The sequence below is a fragment of the Sorex araneus genome, chromosome 9 (assembly GCF_027595985.1).
Source record: "Sorex araneus isolate mSorAra2 chromosome 9, mSorAra2.pri, whole genome shotgun sequence".
In the NCBI taxonomy this organism is placed as follows: Eukaryota; Metazoa; Chordata; class Mammalia; order Eulipotyphla; family Soricidae; genus Sorex; species Sorex araneus.
The window spans coordinates 33,493,164-33,512,281 of NC_073310.1; the positions used below are offsets into that span (position 1 = coordinate 33,493,164).

Here is a 19,118-nt window from a genome sequence, read left to right on the forward strand (position 1 = left end):
CGTAAATACTTTTAGTTTTTACTAGACAATTTTGTTTATTTTTTAATTTAATTTTATTTTTCTAAAGTTCACAATGATATATTACATTCAATATTCCAACATCAATCCCACCACCATTATATCTTCCCACCATCATTATTTCCAATTTTCCCAGCCACTACCCAAGCCTGCCCCAATAGCTAGCACTAAGTCATTTATTTTGTATTGCTTGTTATGAATCATTCACTAAAAATAATTTTAAAATTTCCTTAAAAAAAGTGTGTGAAGATTTTTGTAGCTCACCCTGAAACCATTAAGCCCTTGTATAAGAGATGATTATACCATCTTGTTACAGGTTGAGCCTTCTGTACTAATATTTTGTTAATTGAGATTGGCTGCCTTCTACTTTAAATCCCATCCAATGTGGTTTGCTACTCCTGGTATATCAATGGTGCAGAATATGAGATGTTGTGAGACCACAAATGCAGTCACGTGCTCCAGGAATTCTAAAATTCTGAATGGGGTTATACAATTGAAGTTAATTTTTAACTGGATGGTGACTTTGGGGTCCAGAAGCATCTCTGCAGCTTCTTGGTCTCTTTCAAGGTTTATTTATGAGTCTCTGGATCATGGCCAGTTAATGAGTTTATATGGTGCCAGAGGCAATTCGTTGGTATGACTGCCAGGAACTCCCAGAAGAACAGGGGATGGGGGAAGGTCACCCATCTCCAACTCCATGAGAGCCTGGAGATTTTGGTCACAAAACCTGCATACCTATGTTTTTCAACAGATCTGGATGAGACTTGCACTGAACCTGTGGATTCCGGCTGTAAGCATGGTGACAATTGGATTGTGAAAGTTTTCGACAGGCAGGGCTCTGTTTGGGTGGGTGGTGGGCTCACCTATGTCCCCTTACTGGACAATTTTGAGAATTCAGAATCAAACAACATACAGCAAAAAAGGTTTTACTTGTTATCTTTTATTGCTGTGACAAGTTAGCTCTGCCAAAAAAAAAAAGAGCTTAATGAAAACAAGAGTAAGGAAAAATCTTTCTTTGAATAAGAAAAATCTTTCTCTGGGAAAGATCTGGCTTGGTAGAAATCTACAATTGAATATCCTGTGAAAAAACTTCAAGAACACAGCAACATTCATCTTTAATGCAAAGTGAATGCTGGGCAGTTTCACTGGGAGAAGTCTTTCCCAGAGTGGGTGATAGTCTTTCACCCCCTCTGAAAGGAGTTGTTGAACAATCAGGGATGGGTTGAACAACCCCCTCTGAAAGGAGTTGTTGAACAATCAGGGTAGTGTCCAGGGTACAGCTGGGAGGCACTTTCTCTTTGCTAACTTAAGACCCTTTTCCAGTGAGGTGCTGAATAATTTTTGTTTTTCAACCAACTTTCTTTTGAAAAGTGGATAGTAAGTCAAATAAGTCTGGAACATCTGATTTAGAATATGGAGTTTCCGAATCTTTCCTAACTCTAGTTTTCTGAAGAGTTCTTTACCCAGTTGGCCTCATAGGAAAGATTGAGCCCTCTTACTGCCCAGGGCAGAGTCAAAGGGAGTAGCCACAATGTGGTGCTTTTATTGCTTTATAGGTTAGCATTTGATTGGCTAGTGTGTTCCAAATAAGTGCCACACTTACTGCTCTCTGTGCTATCATTGTATATGCCTGTACTTAAAAAAAAGTTTTCTTGCATCTTCTAAGTCCAACGGTTTAATTATTCAGCTTTGATTCAAATGATACTTCTTCCTGAAACCTTCCCCAGCTGTCACAGATTGTTCCTTCCCACGCTCTGAAAGCATTTGCTTGGTGCCTTTCCATCTGGCTGTACTGCTGTTGCTAATGGTCGCCCCAGCTCCATCCCAAATGTTTGAGGAGGCACTTGTGTTCTATTGTGTGTTTCTCCCAGTGCCTGTCAGGGGACCTTGCAGGGAGGAAGTGCCTAATGGCTGTTTGGACAACAACCCCTCAAGGCCACAGGGTCATAGCTCAACCCCGGGCTGTCTGAACATTGCTATTCCCGCTGCATGCTGAGCCCACAAAACTAAGCACACTCCAGGGGGTGTGAGAAAGAAGCTTTGGGAATCCGGCTCGGGGCTTCCACTACACTCGGGACACAGACAGATCACACAACGGAGTGGGACAAGTTATACAGTAACCAGGACCCCCAACTCTGGTAGATTTCAGTAAATGTGTAACTGGTCTGTGTATCAGCTCGTTTTGTTTAGCGGGGAAAGGAGCATTGATTATCTTCACTTCCTGGAAGAGGTCCCAGCCTGAGAGTAACTGGAGGCCAGCACTGCCTGCTGGCCCACTCTCCGCAGCCAGGTCAAATGATGCAAATCTCCACCCCCCCCTCGGTCACAGAATGCCCTGGGAACCGGTCCATCCCCACCCCTCAGGCATAAATAGGGCCTCGGAGGAGGCCAAGAGAAGCCATTCTAGCCCTAGAAACTAAAGGAGAAGGTAAGTGAAGCAGAACCCCTCTCTGCATCCCATGCTCCCTAAGTTCTTCCTCATCTCTTTCTTAGAAGGCTGGGAGGGTTCTCTGGGAGGTAAGACACTCATTGCAAGAGGAGGGCTAAATGGCACCGGCAGTCGGTAGCCAAAGGTCACGGGTGACATAAATATTGAAAACTCAGATCATCCCTCCGGTGATGCCAAAAAGGGGGCTATCCTTCCCTTCAGCCACACTGTGGATAGCGCCAAGGAGGTTGGGGGCAGGGAAGTCAGATTCTCCTGCTCCCCTCACTAAGGTTGGGTCCCTTGGAGAATGGTTTAATGGTAGAGTCTGGGTGACCAAAAGTCCAACGATATTTTTCCTGGCCAGGGAAGGAAGCTCACCTTGTTTTGCAGAGAACAGAGAAAGGGTGGGTGGAGGTGGGGTAGTTGGAAGACTCAGCCACTCCAGCTTTGGATTCCCTAAAGGCTCAGAGAAGTGATCTAAGTTTTCCTCCTTCTCTCCTGGGAACCATGTCTCTGTCTCTGTTTTGATCACAAGATATGTATCTGTGCAGCAGTCAAGCTCATCAGCTAGTCACTTTCAGCTTCAGTTGCTAACCTATAAAGAGGGATTAATAACAATCTTTGGCTTCTCATGGCCAGAGATGTCACTGTCACTGTCATCCTGTTGCTCATTGATTTACTCGAGCGGGCACCAGTAATGTCTCCATTTTGAGACTTGTGGTTACTGTTTTTGGCATATCAAATACACCACGGGTAGCTTGCCAGGCTCTGCCGTGTGGGCGAGATACTCTCGGTAGCTTGCCAGGCTCTCCGAGAGGGGCGGCCGCGTGCAAGGCAAACGCCCTGCCGCTGTGCTATTGCTCCAGCCCATGTCCAGAGACTACAGTATAAAATTAAAAAATCTAATATAGCATCAAAGTTTTCTCTGAACTTCAAAATAAACCACATGGTCAAGTTCTTATTATTTGCTATTTTAAGAGGCACTATAAATTGGTGCTTAAATATGTGGACATTGTAATCAGGTTTCCTGCTTCATTTCTAGTTTTGTTTCTAACTGTAAGACTTTAGAAGAATCTCTGAGCTCCCTAATTATGCAAAACAATGTTGATCAATTCATTTTAACACTAGATTTATTTTTTAATTTTAATTTTTAATTTTATTTTTTTGCTTTATGGGTCACACCTGGCAATGCAGAGGGGTTACTCCTGGCTCTGCACTCAGTAATTACCCCTGGCGGTGCTCAGAGGACCATATGGGATGCTGGGAATCGAACCCGGGTCAGCTTCTTGCAAGGCAAATGCCCTACCCTCTGTACTATTGCTTCAACCCCAACACTAGGTTTTTTTCTTGGCAAGGGCATGGGGTGGGAGAGGGCAGGGCACACCCAGCAGTGCAAAGGGCTTGTTCCTGACTCTGAGCTCAGGGATTATTCCTGACAAACTCAGGGGACCATATGGGATGCTGGGAATCAAATCTGGGTCAGTCACGTGCAAGGTAAGTGTCCTATCTGCTGTATAATTGCTCTGGTCCTTTAACAACTAGTTTCTACTGCTTAAAAGTAGTTACTTAATCGTGACCCTACTATGTTCAAGGTCCATTTGGGGGTATGTAGTACAAACGAGTTAATAAAACAGACCCAGAATCCTGTTCTCATGGCATTGCATTCACATGAAAGTGAGAAGAAATCAATACGAGAGAAATGAGTAGGTAGAGATACTAGGTACAGCATTACAAGACCATAAGTGAGTGGTAAAAGCAAAATAGAGCAGGATAAGTGTCTTATCATGTCAAGTGTGGCAGGGATAATTAGATGGAGAAATATAGTGTTACTGAGCCTAGCAGGAAGGGAGAGGGATTAGACGAGATTGTGAGGACTAGATGAGATAATACATAGAAAGGATTAAAGAGTGCAAACAAAGTATTAAAGTATTAAACAATGATAAGGGCGCTCATATGCTGCCTGAGCCCATGTGCTTCTCGCACCCACATGGCTGAGCACATGTGTCTCCCGCATCTCCCCTCTTGAGATGTGTACTTTCATGCTCTCGTGTCTAATGCTGAGATGTGTGTAGGGGCTCTCTCCACCTTTGGTGAAGCCATGTTCTCTCTCTCTCTCTCTCTCTCTCTCTCTCTCTCTCTCTCTCTCTCTCTCTCTCGTTTGTTTTTTATGTTTTTTTTTTTTTTTGGATCACACATCTCCAGGTGCACAGGGGTTACTCCTGGCTTTGTACTCAGGAATCATCCGTGGTGGTGCTCGGGGGATCCTATGGGATGCTGGGAATAGAACCCGGGTCAGCCGCGTGCAAGGCAAACGCCCTACCCATTGTGCTATCGCTCCAGCCCCTAAGGTGCTTGTCTTGATTGTAGTCAACACCAGTTTGATCCCTGGCACCATATGTGGTCCCCTAAGAACTATCAGGAGAGATTCCTGAGTATAGCCAGCTGTGGCCCAAAGCCAAAATGTTGATGATAATAATATTTCAAGGTCCAAACAAATAATACAGGGGTAGAGGCATATAGCATGCATATGGCTAAGTTCAAAATCACCAGCCCAGTTGACAAAATATCCCTATGTCTTCTGAACATTGGAAGAAACCTTTTAGGGTGGGGGAGCAGCACCCTGTCCCACAAAAATGGACTATCTCTAAATACAACCACATTTTAAGATTCCTGGGAGTTAGAACTCCAACATAGGCACTTTTTCATAAATACCAATATCATTGCTCCATATTTTTTAACATAAGTCAAGGCACACTGCATTTCGGAATTGCCTGTATCCCAGCTCAGGGTGTGTAATTTTTCTCTCCTTTTTTCCTCATATTTTATAAATAAAACTATTTTGCCTGAAATAAGTCAAAGTGTGTTTTATATTAGTCTCTATTAAACATGTAATTGTTGAATGAATCCTGTCAGTGATTAGCGTAGATAATATCATTAGTTACCTGTATTCTTGAAGAAATGTGTTGAAAATATTTTGTGAAAAGATTTGCTTATAGTTTTACTTGATTTAATGAGCACTTATGTATTTTTAAATATGCAATTGTCTTAACAGTAAGACATTTTCATAATTCAAAATCTCATTAAAAGAGAAAATACATGCTCACTTCAGCAGCACATATACTAAAATTGGAACAATACAGAGGAGATTAGCATGGCCCCCATGAAAGGATGACAAAGAAAAAAAGGAGGGAAATCAAAACTGATCCCACAAACTGAACCCTACAGAAGTATAAACAGTAAGTTTTGCATCTGGATTGTAAGTTTTGCACTTGATGGATTTGTCCTGGGTTAAATGATCACAAGGGGTGGAGAAATAGTACAGCAGGTAGGGCATTTGCTTTGCACACAGCAGACCCGGGTTTGATCCCTGGCATCCATATGGTCCCCCCAGCACCTCCAGGAGTAATTCCTGAGTGCAAAGCCAGAAGTAACCCCTGAACATCGGTGGGTGAGACCCCAAAAGCAAAAAAAACATGATCACAGAAAATATTGGATTAACTAAAAGTTTGGCTGTAGGAGCCTTAATAATAATGTTTTTACCTTTTACCAAATGGTATTTCAGGTTACACAGAATCCAGTGCTCTCTTTAGAATGACTTCTGCTGACATGAGTCTAAGGGCCACTGTGCTTTGCCTCTTGGCCTTGATTGGCCTTGCCGCTGGTGATCGGGTGTACATACACCCCTTCCAACTCCTCGTCTACAGCAAGAGCAGCTGTGATCAGCTGGAGAAGTCCAATGCAGACACGCCCAAAGAACCGACCTTCACACCTGCCCCAATTCAGGCCAAGACATCCCCTGTGGATGAGGAGGCCCTTCGAGAACAGCTGGTGTTGGCCACTAAGGAACTAGAGGCAGAAGACAAAATGAGAGCTGCCAAAGTGGGCATGCTGCTTAACTTCATGGGCTTCCGCATGTATAGAATGTTGAGTGAGAAATGGAGCTCTGGCAATGGGGCCATCCTTTCCCCTGTGACAGTCTTTGGCACACTGGCATCTTTCTACCTGGGAGCTTTGGACCCGACAGCCAACAGACTTCAGGCATTTCTGGGTGTCCCCGGGGAGGGTCAGGACTGCATGTCTCGGCTAGATGGTCATAAGGTCCTCTCTGCTCTGCAGACCATCCAAGGCCTTCTGGTTGCCCAGGGTGACAGTAGCAGCCGGAACAAGCTGCTCCTATCCACAGTGGTGGGTCTGTTTGTAGCCCCTGGCCTGCACCTGAAGCAGCCATTTATGCAGGGCTTGGCTCTCTTTGCCCCAGTCACTCTCCCACGCTCTCTAGACCTGTCCACAGACCCAGATCTCGCTGCTGAGAAGATCAACAGGTTCATACAGGCTGTGACGGGATGGAAAATGAACACCCTGACAGGAATTGGCCCAGACAGCAACCTGATTTTCAACACCTATGTCCACTTTCAAGGTAAGGCAAACCAGAAAGCAAGCTCTATTTCCTAGACTGTGCCAGAGAGTGAAAGTTCTTTGTCTTTATGGTCTCCGTGGCCAATGTTTAGGTGAGTTAAACGGGAAGAGGTCTATGAGATAGGTGGTGTGGAATTTCCCAGGAACCCCCTTCCAAAGGATGAAAATGACTTTCCTGTGGGGCTCTTTGTATCAGCGTTGCTTGAGCATCTACTTATACACCTGCTGTCTTACTGTGTGCCAGCTATATGCTTCCTTTTACTTTCTTCATTTAGTATCTTCATGAGATTAAATGAAAGAAGAGGTTTTTCCAGGCTGGAGCGATAGCACAGCAGGTAGGGCGTCTGCCTTGCATGTGGCCGACCCGGGTTTGATTCCCAGCATCCCATATGGTACCCCGAGCACCACTGGGAGTGATTTTTGAGTGTACAGCCAGGAGTGACCCCTGTGCATCGCTGGGTATGACCCAAAAGGAAAAAAAAAGAGTTTTTTCTGGTGAAGAAAATAAAGACTCAGAAAAATAAAAAATAAAACCCACTTATCCAAGAATGGTACAGAGGATATTTTGAGGAAAGTGTTCCAGAATCCAGGGATTGAGTTCATACTTCCTGTCTTGAGACTATGTTCAACAGTGACAAGTTTCTAGTTTCCTGTCTCTTATAAGATCACCGTACTTTGCAAGATATTGAATTTGTTTGCCTAAATTACTTTCATATTAGGAGAGGTAATTATCCTTCAAATCCCTACTATACAGATTTCTTTTTAATAGTCATTGAGGATTTATTGCTTGTAAGATTTTGAGTTGAATGTCTCAGAAGGTCTGAATAGGAAGATGAATATGCCCCTATACTCCAGCTTACTTGTTCAATGGCAGAAATAGAACCTGTGAGCAGCCCTGGCCACAAAGCTACAGATACAGTTCTCAGAAGGTGCTCTGGGACTCAGCCCTCAGATAAGGGAGGGAAATTGAAAGGCAGATAAAAGGACTAAGGTCAGCTAGGAGAGCAGGGCTGTGGTGAAAAGGAAGAGCAAAGGTATAAGCAAAGATTGCCACACTCAAGGTGAGGAGCAAAAACAGTTTAACCAGAGCTTAGAATGAGAGAATAAGACCAAAGCAGGAAGAGATAGGAAGATATGGCAGGACCTGATTTGAAGACAGAATGTGATACTGGGAAGGTGGGTGTTCATTGGTGGGTAGATGTTTGAGTAGACAAGCCTTCTGCCCAGAGGTCATTCAAAAGAAGACTTCTCTGTATGGATTGGAGGCAGGGAAGATCATCAGAAGATTATGCAACTGGATAAGCAAACGGAAACAAAGGCTAAAGTACTGGCTCTGAAATTGGCTATGGACTGAGAAGGAGAGCATGTGAGGGGCATAGCTGAGATCCAATGTGCAAGCTGTGTGGGACAGAGACGAACAAGCAAGCAGTCACAAAGAGCTGGAGAGACAGGATACAGGTGTCTGATTCTATGATCATACTCTTGGGGTTCAAGAGAAGATGATGAAACTGTGATTTATCAGGTCCCCAGATGGATGGTGTACACAAGTGGAGACCAATGCATAGGCTACTCAAATAGCAGGATCAGATCTATTTGACAAAGAGTCTATACAGAGGGGATCTTTGGGTTCCCAGTGGAGCTCACTGAAAAAATTGTGGCTCCCAAAACACAAAGGGAGAGAGTCACAGGTGTAAGAAATCAGGACTCATTTCAGAGATGGTGCCAGCCCACGTGATTCATTTGTTAAAGCTAAACAAGAAGGAGGAAAGAGACGTGGGAAAACAAACCACACTAAGAATAAATAAGCCACCGTTAGCCCACTTATCTGGCTTTCTAACCTCAGTTTCTGTCAGAGATGCGTACCAGCTACATGCCCGCCTCAATGTGTCAGTATTTGAGATTAGCAATCTCTCTAATTAGCAATTGTGACCCCTGAGCAAAGGTGAGTGTTTCTATGTAGAAAAGATGGGTATTGAGGAGCCAATTTTTTTTTCTTTTTGGATCACACCTGGCAATGCACTTGGGTTATTCCCAGCAGTGCTCAGGGGACCATATGGGATGCTGGGAATCGAACCTGGGTTGGCTGCGTGCAAGGCAAATGCCCTACCCATTGTGCTATCATTCCAGCCCTGAGAAGCCAATGATCTTTAGGTTACCTTTACTGCAATTACTGTCACCTGAATCAAGCATTGGCTCTGGCAATTTCCGGGACACGAGTTGACTTTACCCTGATGGTTTACCTAACCTCTGGGTGAGGACAAGACATGTAAGCAAAGGGGGAGAGAGGGGAGAACAGCTACCTCTGTTCAGATCCCAGTGTCGTTCTGGAGGCAGCATCCCATTTTATTTGTTGGTGAGTAGAAAGGTTTCCCTGCCTTTGAGTGCCCAAGTGCACAATCTTAATAGCCTCCTGCCAGGCCCATGGGCCTGCCTGAAAGTCCTTATGCAGATGTTTGAAGCTTTTTCCTCAGGCACCCTCTGGGAAGCATGGTTGTCTACCACTAACCATGTAGCTACAACGACAAAGAAGCCATTTGCATACCATGTGCCACTTCCCACAGGGAACTGAGAGAGCACATCCATTTCAGCTCACCCCCACCAGGGGTCCTGTGCTCCCTACACTTTGGAGGCTTCTGGATCAGTCAAACAGGGACACTGATTCTTCTTTAGTGGGAGGGGTAGGCCACAGTCAGTGTTTCTTGGAGGCGGCGGTGATAGAACCGGGTACAGACACATACACGGCAAACGCTCTAATCCCTGTTCTGTTCAGTCCCCGTATTCTGACTCTTTCTAGCCCAATTTCATCCCTAATGAATGACATGTCATCACTCACCCCTCCCTAATGAATGACATGTCATTATTCATCTTACTCTCCCAGTATAGTCACCAAAAGGGCCTTTGAAGATGAGAGGTATAAAGAGGGAGGGGAATGTTCTGAGGGGACAGTTACCAAGAGATACCCCAAGTTTGCTCGAATTTCTCAGGATGCCACTGTTGCCCTCCCTACAGGTAGGAGGAGAAACAGGCTTTACTTGTCCCCCAGGCCAGGCCAAAGGTTCGTTTCATTTTTTTCTCAAATGCATCAGTCACACCTAGGTCATGTGTCTATCCCTAGTAGCAAGAGGAGCAGGACAAATGAGAATATAGTCATTCCAAAGGTGTGTACCCCACATTATGTTTTCTCCAGGCACAAGAGAGGTAGAATCGTAGCAGGATAAGTCGGTTATCTCTTGCAGTTGCACGGTGTGCAGATTAAAAGTGAGGGTACACCAGAAAACTTAGGGCAGTGAAGAAGCTCTGCATGCTGTTAGCATGGTGGATTTGTGTCCAACACAGATGGTGCAGTGGCAAGAGTGAAACCGACTATGGATTGTGAACTATTCGTGATGAGGTGGTGACTCTTGATCATCACCTTGATTGTCACAGGTGCACCACTCTGGTAGGGGCTGCTGATGGTGGCACAGTGTGGATGTGGTGCATGGGAGGGAGTAGAACATACGTGGGACATACCTGTACCTTCCTCTTAATTTTATTTAAACGTGGTACGGAAACAAAATATATAACACATGTAATCCCTGGATGGTTGCAGGCTTCCCACTAGGGCAGATCATGTTTGAGTGACAGGTCAGTTACTAGTGCAGTGGGTTCCTTAAGCGTTCTGGCTTAAGGACAATTACTTGACAAGTTAAAATGGTTGAACGGTGCAGGAGGAGACTTAAGAGGGACTCAGGGTTCTGGAAATGGTAAAGTATTGGGACCTGGAAGTTGGATAGTGTTCTGGGAAGAGAAGTGGTGGGAAGGGACCAGTTCTTTGGGGCTAGGGGAGGTGTATACTGGTCTATGCTGTCACTCTCAACCCAGTTTTTGCCCTCTGCTCCGCAGTCTCCCTGTCCTGAGCCCAAACATGCCCAAAGTCCTCTGCTGACTCTTCTCTCCTCATCTCCCTTTCTCCCCCAGGAAAGATGAAGGGGTTCTCCTTGTTGGACGGGCTCCAGGATTTCTGGGTAGACAATACTACCTCAGTGTCAGTCCCCATGCTCTCGGGCACTGGTACCTTTCAGCACTTGGATGATGCTCAGAACAACCTGTCCATGACGCTTGTGCCTCTCAGCGAGAACGCCTGCCTGCTCCTGATCCAGCCCCACTGTCCCTCTGACCTGCGGAAAGTGGAGGCCCTCACCTTCCAGCATGACTTCCAGAAAGTAATAAAGAATTTGGCTCCTCGGTATGTCTCCCAGGAAACCGGCTTGAACACCTTGGGATGCGCCCCCTGCAATGTGGGAGCTGTGCAGATTCTTCTGCCCAGAGTGGGAGAGGACCCTGTTAATACAGGTCTGTCCCGGACCCAGGTCAGGGAATGACATGGTGGCACCCATTAGCTCGGGCACTACATTACGCCTGTTCTGGACAAGAAGCCTGGGCACCCACTCATCATCTCTCTGCTCACCTCTTGATCTCTTTGATTTCTGGTCTCTGTGTTCAGGAGAGGTCAAGGAGAGGAGGAAGCGTAATTTTCCTTGCGCTTGTGTTTTCCAGCGGTCTGAAGACCAAAGGCTCATCTCTTTCTTTAAAAAATTCAAAATTTAATTTAAGAACCATGATTTACAATGTTATGTGATATTTCCACGCTAATCCCACAACCAGTATCAACTTTCCTCTACCAGAGTTCCCATACTCCCTCTGTTCCCTCCACTTGCTGTTTTGGCAGGTACATTTCAAAGCTTGGTGGCTATAATTTAGATCTCATGTTTTCAGTGTTTCTGAGTCTGTGCTTTGGGTATATAACTATACCACTCTCCCACATCACTGGTATACCCAAGGCTTCTGACCTTGTTCTTCCATTACTTTCCTTTTCCATCTTTTTGCTCCCCGCCTCAGTTTCTTTCCTTCTTTATCCTTCCCTTTGTTATACTCTGAGATCAACGGTGATCAAGTACCTCCTTTACTACATCACATTTCCTCTTCCAGTCATTCTATATACCACAGATAAGTGAGATCATCCTGTGTTTGTCCTTCAGGCTTACTTCACTCAACATGTTACCTTCCAATTCCAACCAGCTGGCAGCAAATTGCACGGTTTCATCATTCCGTGCAACGGCGTAGTATTTCATTTTGTGTATATACCACATATTCATCTAGGTATCCAAATTGACAGTCTATCCATCTGTCAATTTGGATACCTAGATTGATTTCGGACTGGAGCAATAGCACAGCAGGTAGTGCGTTTGTCTTGCACGAGGCCGAACTGGGTTCCATTCCTCCATCCCTCTCGGAGAGCTTGGCAAGCTACTGAGAGTATCCCGCCCGCATGGCAGAGTCTGGCAAACTACCCATGGAGTATTTGATATGCCAAAAACAGTAACAACAAGTCTCACAATGGAGACATTACTGGTGCTTGCTCGAGCAGATTGATGAACAACGGGATGACAGTGCTACAGACAGTGCAGATTGTTTTCATATCTTAGCTATTGTACTAAAGTTCTGCAATGAATACTGGTGTGCAAATGTCCTTTTGAAATGATTTTTTTTTCATGCCCCAAAGTGGAGTTGCTGGATCATATGGCAGCTCAATCCTGTTTACTGAGAAACCTCCATGCTGTTTTCCACAGGAATTGAACCAGACAACATTTCCACCAGCATGGGATGAGAGTTCCTTTTTCATCATCCTTGCCAACACGTTTTCCCCACTATTTTGTGCCATTCTCATTGGTATGAGATGATCTTTCACTGTCATCTTTGTTTGGATTTCCCTGATGATATGTGATGCTGAGCACTTTTTTTATGTGCCTTCTGGCCATCTGGCTACCTTCCTCTAAAAAGTGTCTGTTAGGGGCTAGAGTGATAGCACAGTGGGTAGGGTGTTTGCCTTGCATGCGGCTGACCCAGGTTCGATTCCCAGCATCCCATATGGTCCCCTGAGCACCGACAGGGGTAATTCCTGAGTGCAGAGCCAGGACTGACACCTGTGCATCGCCGGGTGTGACCCAAAAAGCAAAAAAAAAAAAAAAGTGTTTGTTCATTTCCTTTTCCCATTTTTTGATAGGGTTTTCAGATTTTCAGATTTTTTTTGTTGATATTTTGTATGTTTTGGATATACCCAAGATACTTCATATACCTTGGATATCAAACCTTTGTTGTGTCAAATGTGAATATTTTTTTTTCCCCATTCAGTTAGCTACCTTAGTTTTAGCCCATGTTTCTTTTGTTATGCAGAAACTCTTTAATTGATACATTCTCTTTTTTTTTTTTTTTTTTTGGTTTTTGGGTCACACCTGGAGATGCACAGGGGTTACTCCTGGCTCATGCACTCAGGAATTACTCCTGGCGGTGCTCGGGGGAACATATGGGATGCTGGGATTCGAACCTGGGTCTGCCGAGTGCAAGGCAAACGCCCTACCCGCTGTGCTATCTCACTCCAACCCCTCATTTGTTTATTTTAGATTATGTTGCAAAGCACATTTCATTGCCCTCCTGAGTGGGGTCCTTTTTAACACTACTCCCCACCATGCAGTATTACTGTATTGGGGGGCAATTTCCCAAAAGCATGGGTTCCTCAAGAGGTATTTCTCAGGGGCTGGAGCAATAATACAGCAGATAGAGCATTTGCTTTGCACGAGGCTGACCCAGGGTTTGATTCCCAACATTTCATATGTTCTCCCAAGCACTGCCAGTAGTAATTCCTGAGTGCAGCCAGGAGTAACCCCTGAGCATCACCACACACACACACACAAAAGGTGTTTCTCAAAAGGGACAGAAATTTCTCAAAGTGCTTTTCTAGACTCTAGAACTCCCTAGTTGGCAGAAGACTTATTTGCTAATCTTTTCTACCATAGAGGGAATAAACCACTTCACTGATACTGAGGCATTAGATTTTTTTTTTCTTTTTGGGTCACACCTGGCAATGCACAGGGGTTACTCCTGGCTCTGCACTCAGGAATTACCCCGGTAGTGCTCAGGGAACCATATGGGATGCTGGGAATCGAACTCGGGTCGGCCGAGTGCAAGGCAAACACCCTCCCCGCTGTGCTATCACTCCAGCCCCAAAGGCATTAGATTTCTTAAAAAATATTTTTATTGGTTTTTTTTTGGCTTATTTTGGGTCAGACTCGGCGATACTTAGGGTTTACTCCTAGCTCTGCACTCAGGAATTACTTCTGGTGGTGAGGCACTAGATTTGACTTATGTATTAGACCAGAGGTCAGAAATGTTTTCTGAGGATGTCACTAAGAGGTAAAGGTGATCTAATGGAGTCAAATATATATATATATATATATATATATATATATTGCTTTTTGGGTCACACCCAGCGATTCTCAGGGGTTACTCCTGGCTTTGCACTCAGGAATTTCTCCTGGCGGTGCTTGGAGGACCATATGGGATGCCGGGGATCGAACCCGGGTCGGCCATGTGCAAGGCCAATGCCCTACCTGCTGTGCTATCGCTCCGCCCCCTGGAGTCAAATATTTTTAAGTCATTTTAAAAAATGTGTCAGACATATAAAATACATTACACTCCTTTTGTAGGAGAGTTACCCTCCCCTTGTTTCCAGGGTTCTTTTATACTTTAAAAATGCAAGGGGGACTGGAGCAATAGCACAGCAAGTAGGGCATTTGCCTTGCACTCGGCCAGCTGGGTTTGATTCCCAGCATCCCATATGGTCCCCTGAGCACGGCCAGAAGTGATTCCTGAGTGTACAGCCAGGAGTAACCCCTGTGCATCGCCGGGTGTGACCCCCCCCCCAAAAAAAAAAGCAAGGGGCTTCCCTGACCATCTTGCGCCACTCCCTGGTGACCTTTTCCTTGATTGGTTCAGTTATGTTATCTCTATTGACTTCATGTAGGGATAATTCTGCCTTTTCAGCTGATCCCCATAAATGGGTGGGTGTAGTTCTGCCGTTTTGGCTGATTCTCATAAATGGTTGTTACCTGGTTCAACTGAGAGTTACTGGCAAAAGTTGTGCTTTTCCAAAATGGCTCTGCTGATGCTAAGCAAGGCTCAGTATTGCAGGAGGAGACTAGGCCTTCACATTCAGTTTCCCAGAGAACACTACTATTAAGGGCCGTACATCCGCACTGTATTTTTTTTGTCTTTTTTGCTTGTTTGTTTGTTTGTTTTGTTTTTTGGGTCACAACACTCGGCGATGCACAGGGGTTACTCCTGGCTCATGCACTCTGGAATCACTCCTGGTGGTGCTCAGGGGACCATATGGGATGCTGGGAATTGAACCCGGGTTGGCTGCGTGCAAGGCAAACGCCCTACCCGCTGTGCTATTGCTCCAGCCCCCCTCACTGTATTTTTATGGGCAGAAAATATTTTTGCTTTATTGGTTTATCTTTGGTTCTGGGGCCACACCAGAGTGGCTTGGGTGGCTTTATGTCACTCCAGCCGGTGCGCAGAAGACCATGGATTGCTGGAGATTAAACCCAGGGCGCGGGAATCCTTCTTGCAAAGTATATGCTCCAGATCATAGAGATTTGTTCTAATTGGATTTGCTGCTGAAAATTTTCCCAAGACAAATTGGGTAAGGGGCAGACACCTTTTCTTCAAGGAAAAATAGTATCTGGCTTCATCTTTGGTTCTCCCTTCTCTGAGGTATCCTGAGCAAACAGGGAGACTCTTCCCTACCCCCCAAACAAACAAACATCTTAACTGTGTATTATCTCTCCAGGATAATCCGCCTGACCTTGCCGCAAGTGGTGCTGAGAGGATCCTATGACTTGCAGGATCTGCTCTCCCAGGCCAAGCTGCCTACCCTGCTGGGAGCCGAGGCAAACCTAGGCAAAATCAGTGACACTGATCTCAGAGTCGGAAAGGTACACTGTTGGGACGGGGCAGGGCTTGGGGCTATGGCTGAGCCTGGCTTGGTCTGTGTGTTCACCGGGAGGGACACAGAGAAAGCCTCAGGGAGTAGGAGGGAGGGTAAAAGGGGGAGCTGGGTGAGTGCCCGGGGTTGGAAAAAAAGGTCAAAGTTTTTTGCCTCTTCAGAAACAAGCGGAGAGAGCAAAGTTCTCTCATCATGTGTTAGTTAGGTGATTCTGCCCAGCCTGGCCTAACCTGTCAGTTCCCCCCAGATCCTAAGCAGACTTGGGAGGAGGACCTGGAGAGTTCAGTGGCCTCAGGCGGATCTCAGTAGTCAGGGTTTTGCCATTATACTGTCCTCTTCCCAGGTCCACTGGGTACTGTGTTGAATAAAAAGAGGAGTGGGCATTGTTCCATCCCCTGGGATTACCTGGGGGTGGGGACTCTTTGCTAAATAACCAAAATGAACAAAGCACTTGGTAGACCACATCAGAGAGCTCAGGGAGTCTGCCCAGAACAGCCGGTTGGGTTGTAGCCAGTTGGGTGTTAGGGAATAGCCACGGGGCAAGTTTGGCCAAGTGAGAGAGTGATTGAGGGACATGGGTGTCTATGGCTAGTGGGTATGTGCGTGTGTATATGTGCATGTGTGCATGTGCATGCATGCATGTGTGTGTGTGTGTGTATGTGTGAATTAGGCTGTGTAGGTGGGATGTATTTCCTCTTAGTAGGCAGCCCAGCAAGCCATCCTGCAATCTCCTTGTGACCCAATTCTTGTTGCCTTGCAGGTGCAGAATAACCTTCTTTTTGAGCTAAAAGAAGGCGCAAGTGAACAGCCCTCAGAGAATGGTCAGAGCCCACATGAACCAGAGTCTCTGGAGGTGACCCTGAACACCCCGTTTTTGTTTGCTCTTTATGAGCGAGAGTCTACCGCCCTGCACTTTGTGGGCCGTGTGACCAACCCGCTGAGCGTGGCGTGAGGTCCCTGTTGGATTGACTAGAAGGCAATACCAGGTTGTCGAGCCAGGCAGATATTTCACCTTTTCTCCCAACGAGTCATGTGAAGCTGGAAAGAGGCCGTGTCTTGTCCGTGAATGTGGAGGTTAATAGAATGTGCAGCAAATCCTGAGGTCTCAACGGGCCCTCTTGGGGGTGGGGGTGGGGAGAGACACAACCAGGATTTCACACAGAACCACTATCCAGAAACAGTTCACATGGATGCAGCTATTTGTGAGGTCTAGAATTGTTTCCTTTTAAATTGAGAACAGAAACATGCTTTTCAAAGTTCAATGCACGCTTCCCCTTGCCCTGGATTTATATTTAGCTATTGAACCTGCATGCCGTCTCCACAAAGTCTTCGTTTTTCTTGGTTTCTCAATTTTTTTCTCCCTGTAAAAACACAAGTTCCTGGATTTATGCTAGAATGTACTATTCTGGCTGACTTATTGGGTTATTAATTAACATATTTTAACAATAGACAGAACATTATAATTTTTCTTTAACAGCAACCAAAAAGTTAATCCTCACTGACCATAAGTCCTTGGAAACAAAGTGAAAGCAAGTTGGCTGGAATTGCTTTTTTAAAATCTGATATCAAAATGACATGGAACTATACTACTTATTTTCCATGATCTGTATCTGAAATTTAGCTGACAAGCATACGAGTGAAGGAACACAGACAAGAGGATGGGAACAGGAAGTATGAGGGTGGGAGTGAAGAGCTGTTTGGGTATTAATTAATTTTTTTTTTCTGTGTGTGAGATGACTCTAAGCACAACTGTCTGTTCTGTTTGCATGGAAATTGCCCTGCCCAGGCCGTGTTGTCCCCTCCAATTGGGCATCCTAGCCATGCATAGGGGGGCGGGGGCTGGTGTCAACCAAATCTTGCTGTGTGGATGGATGGGGGCAGCCCTATTCCTCTGACATACAATATCAGTCACAACTGCCATCAAATCTCAGCTTCTCCCCTTCACATTCACTAAGATGTTAGAATTTTAGCTTCTGTGTCAAGGGTGATAGCAAGTCCTTCCTGGCTCTAATGGGTGTGACTGTCCTGGTGAGGTTTTTGCTCTGTTGTGCCAGGCACATGATAGGCAAAATGGCATGGTGTGTACTAGGAGTATGGATTCCAGAGACTGACATGCTACGCTGGAAGACTATTGCCAATGCTGCGTAATCCAAAACCATTTTACTTTTCTGGACCTCTCTATCCTTATTGATAAGATGGGTAAATGTCATAAGGACATTGGTGGTTGGTCTTGGGCACTTTTGGTGGTGACCGAGTGCATAAATTCATATCATAAACATTAACACTATTACTACCATGTGACCTAAACTCTAATAAAAATTATTTTAAAAATTAAAATTGGAAGTTTGAGTAAATACATGAATAATAACCATTGTAATCTGAGTGCCATTCAGTCCATAAAGAAATAATAACCTCCACACTTTCTTAGAGTTCTATTTCATGAAAGGTGCAACAAGAATGAAGGCGTTTACCTGTGTGCACAGTACGGATGCTTGACAATGGCCCCTGAAATGAACCAGGTCCTAATTCCTGGAGTCATGAGTGTGAACTTATATGACATAAAGAACTTGGTAGATGTAATTAAACATGCTTTTTAGTTGGTTAGGAGCCACACCTGGTAGTACTCAGGGCCTACTCCTGACTCTGTGCTCAGGAATCATTCCTGGTGGTGCTAGGGATTGAATTGGGGCTGGCTGCTTGCAAGGGAAGAATCTTAACTCCTAGACTATATCTCTGGCTCAGTATTTTGAGAAGATGATCCTGGATCCATGACCCTGAATTAAATCACATGTGTGCTTATGAAGAGATTTGAAGAACAAAGGGAAAAATGTTAGTGGATAACAGGGGATAGGATGTGGGGCCAAGGATCAAGGAATGAAGACGTTTGAAGAAACTGGAAAAGGGTATTATTTTAGAGTTTCAGAGGGGAGCATTGCTCAGCAACATTGTGATTTTGGCCCAGTGAAATCCAAATTTCCCTTGTGATCTTAAACCTCCTTAGTTTGTGTTGGCTTGCTATTAGCAGCAAAAGGAAACACACAGAAACCCTGTCAGTTCCGCTCATCTTCATCTCTTGGAGGTGGCAATGTGGGGAGTCCTTCCAAAACTACTTGCCCAAGTAGTGCCAGGCTCTTCTCTTTAGTATTATTTCCAGAATAATACGAAGTGCTTCTCACTTATTTATTGAAGAGAGCTGCTGACTGTACAAGAAGCAGACTGGCATTTGGGAAGGTGAAGTATTCCAGAGAAGCAGGAGGACGTCAGTTTGCTAGAGAAACTTGAAATACAGGCAGCACCCAACCTGCTTTAGAGTAGGGGGTGAAAGTTTCTTCTGGGTGGTCTTTCAGTTCCTAGCAATACCTCTACTCCCATTCCATTTCCCCAGAACAGCCTCCAGTTTCTGGGTGACATAAAGAGCCCCCAGAGACATGT

At 45.2% G+C, this 19,118-nt stretch overlaps 1 protein-coding gene and 1 non-coding gene across 2 annotated transcripts; both read left to right on the forward strand.

Moving 5' to 3' along the window:
* Positions 1 to 2,293: 2,293 nt before the first annotated feature.
* Positions 2,294 to 18,023, forward strand: AGT (angiotensinogen). The gene is made up of 5 exons (XM_055146990.1): positions 2,294 to 2,446; positions 6,009 to 6,863; positions 10,820 to 11,087; positions 15,531 to 15,675; positions 16,447 to 18,023. Exons 2-5 carry the CDS (start codon positions 6,038 to 6,040, stop codon positions 16,636 to 16,638), a joined length of 1,431 nt encoding a protein of 476 aa, XP_055002965.1. The 5' UTR covers positions 2,294 to 2,446; positions 6,009 to 6,037; the 3' UTR covers positions 16,639 to 18,023.
* Positions 5,543 to 5,649, forward strand: LOC129398981 (U6 spliceosomal RNA). Its single transcript, XR_008626838.1, has one exon. It is a non-coding gene; the product is annotated as a U6 spliceosomal RNA (small nuclear RNA).
* Positions 18,024 to 19,118: the final 1,095 nt, after the last annotated feature.

Bases quoted from the DNA above. Each gene is read 5' to 3' on its own strand.
- AGT (XM_055146990.1), top strand. From the start codon at position 6,038: ATGACTTCTGCTGACATGAGTCTAAGGGCCACTGTGCTTTGCCTCTTG. The intron at 6,864-10,819 runs GTAAGGCAAACC...TTTCTCCCCCAG, and splicing joins CACCTATGTCCACTTTCAAG to GAAAGATGAAGGGGTTCTCC. The intron at 11,088-15,530 runs GTATGTCTCCCA...TTATCTCTCCAG, and splicing joins ATAAAGAATTTGGCTCCTCG to GATAATCCGCCTGACCTTGC.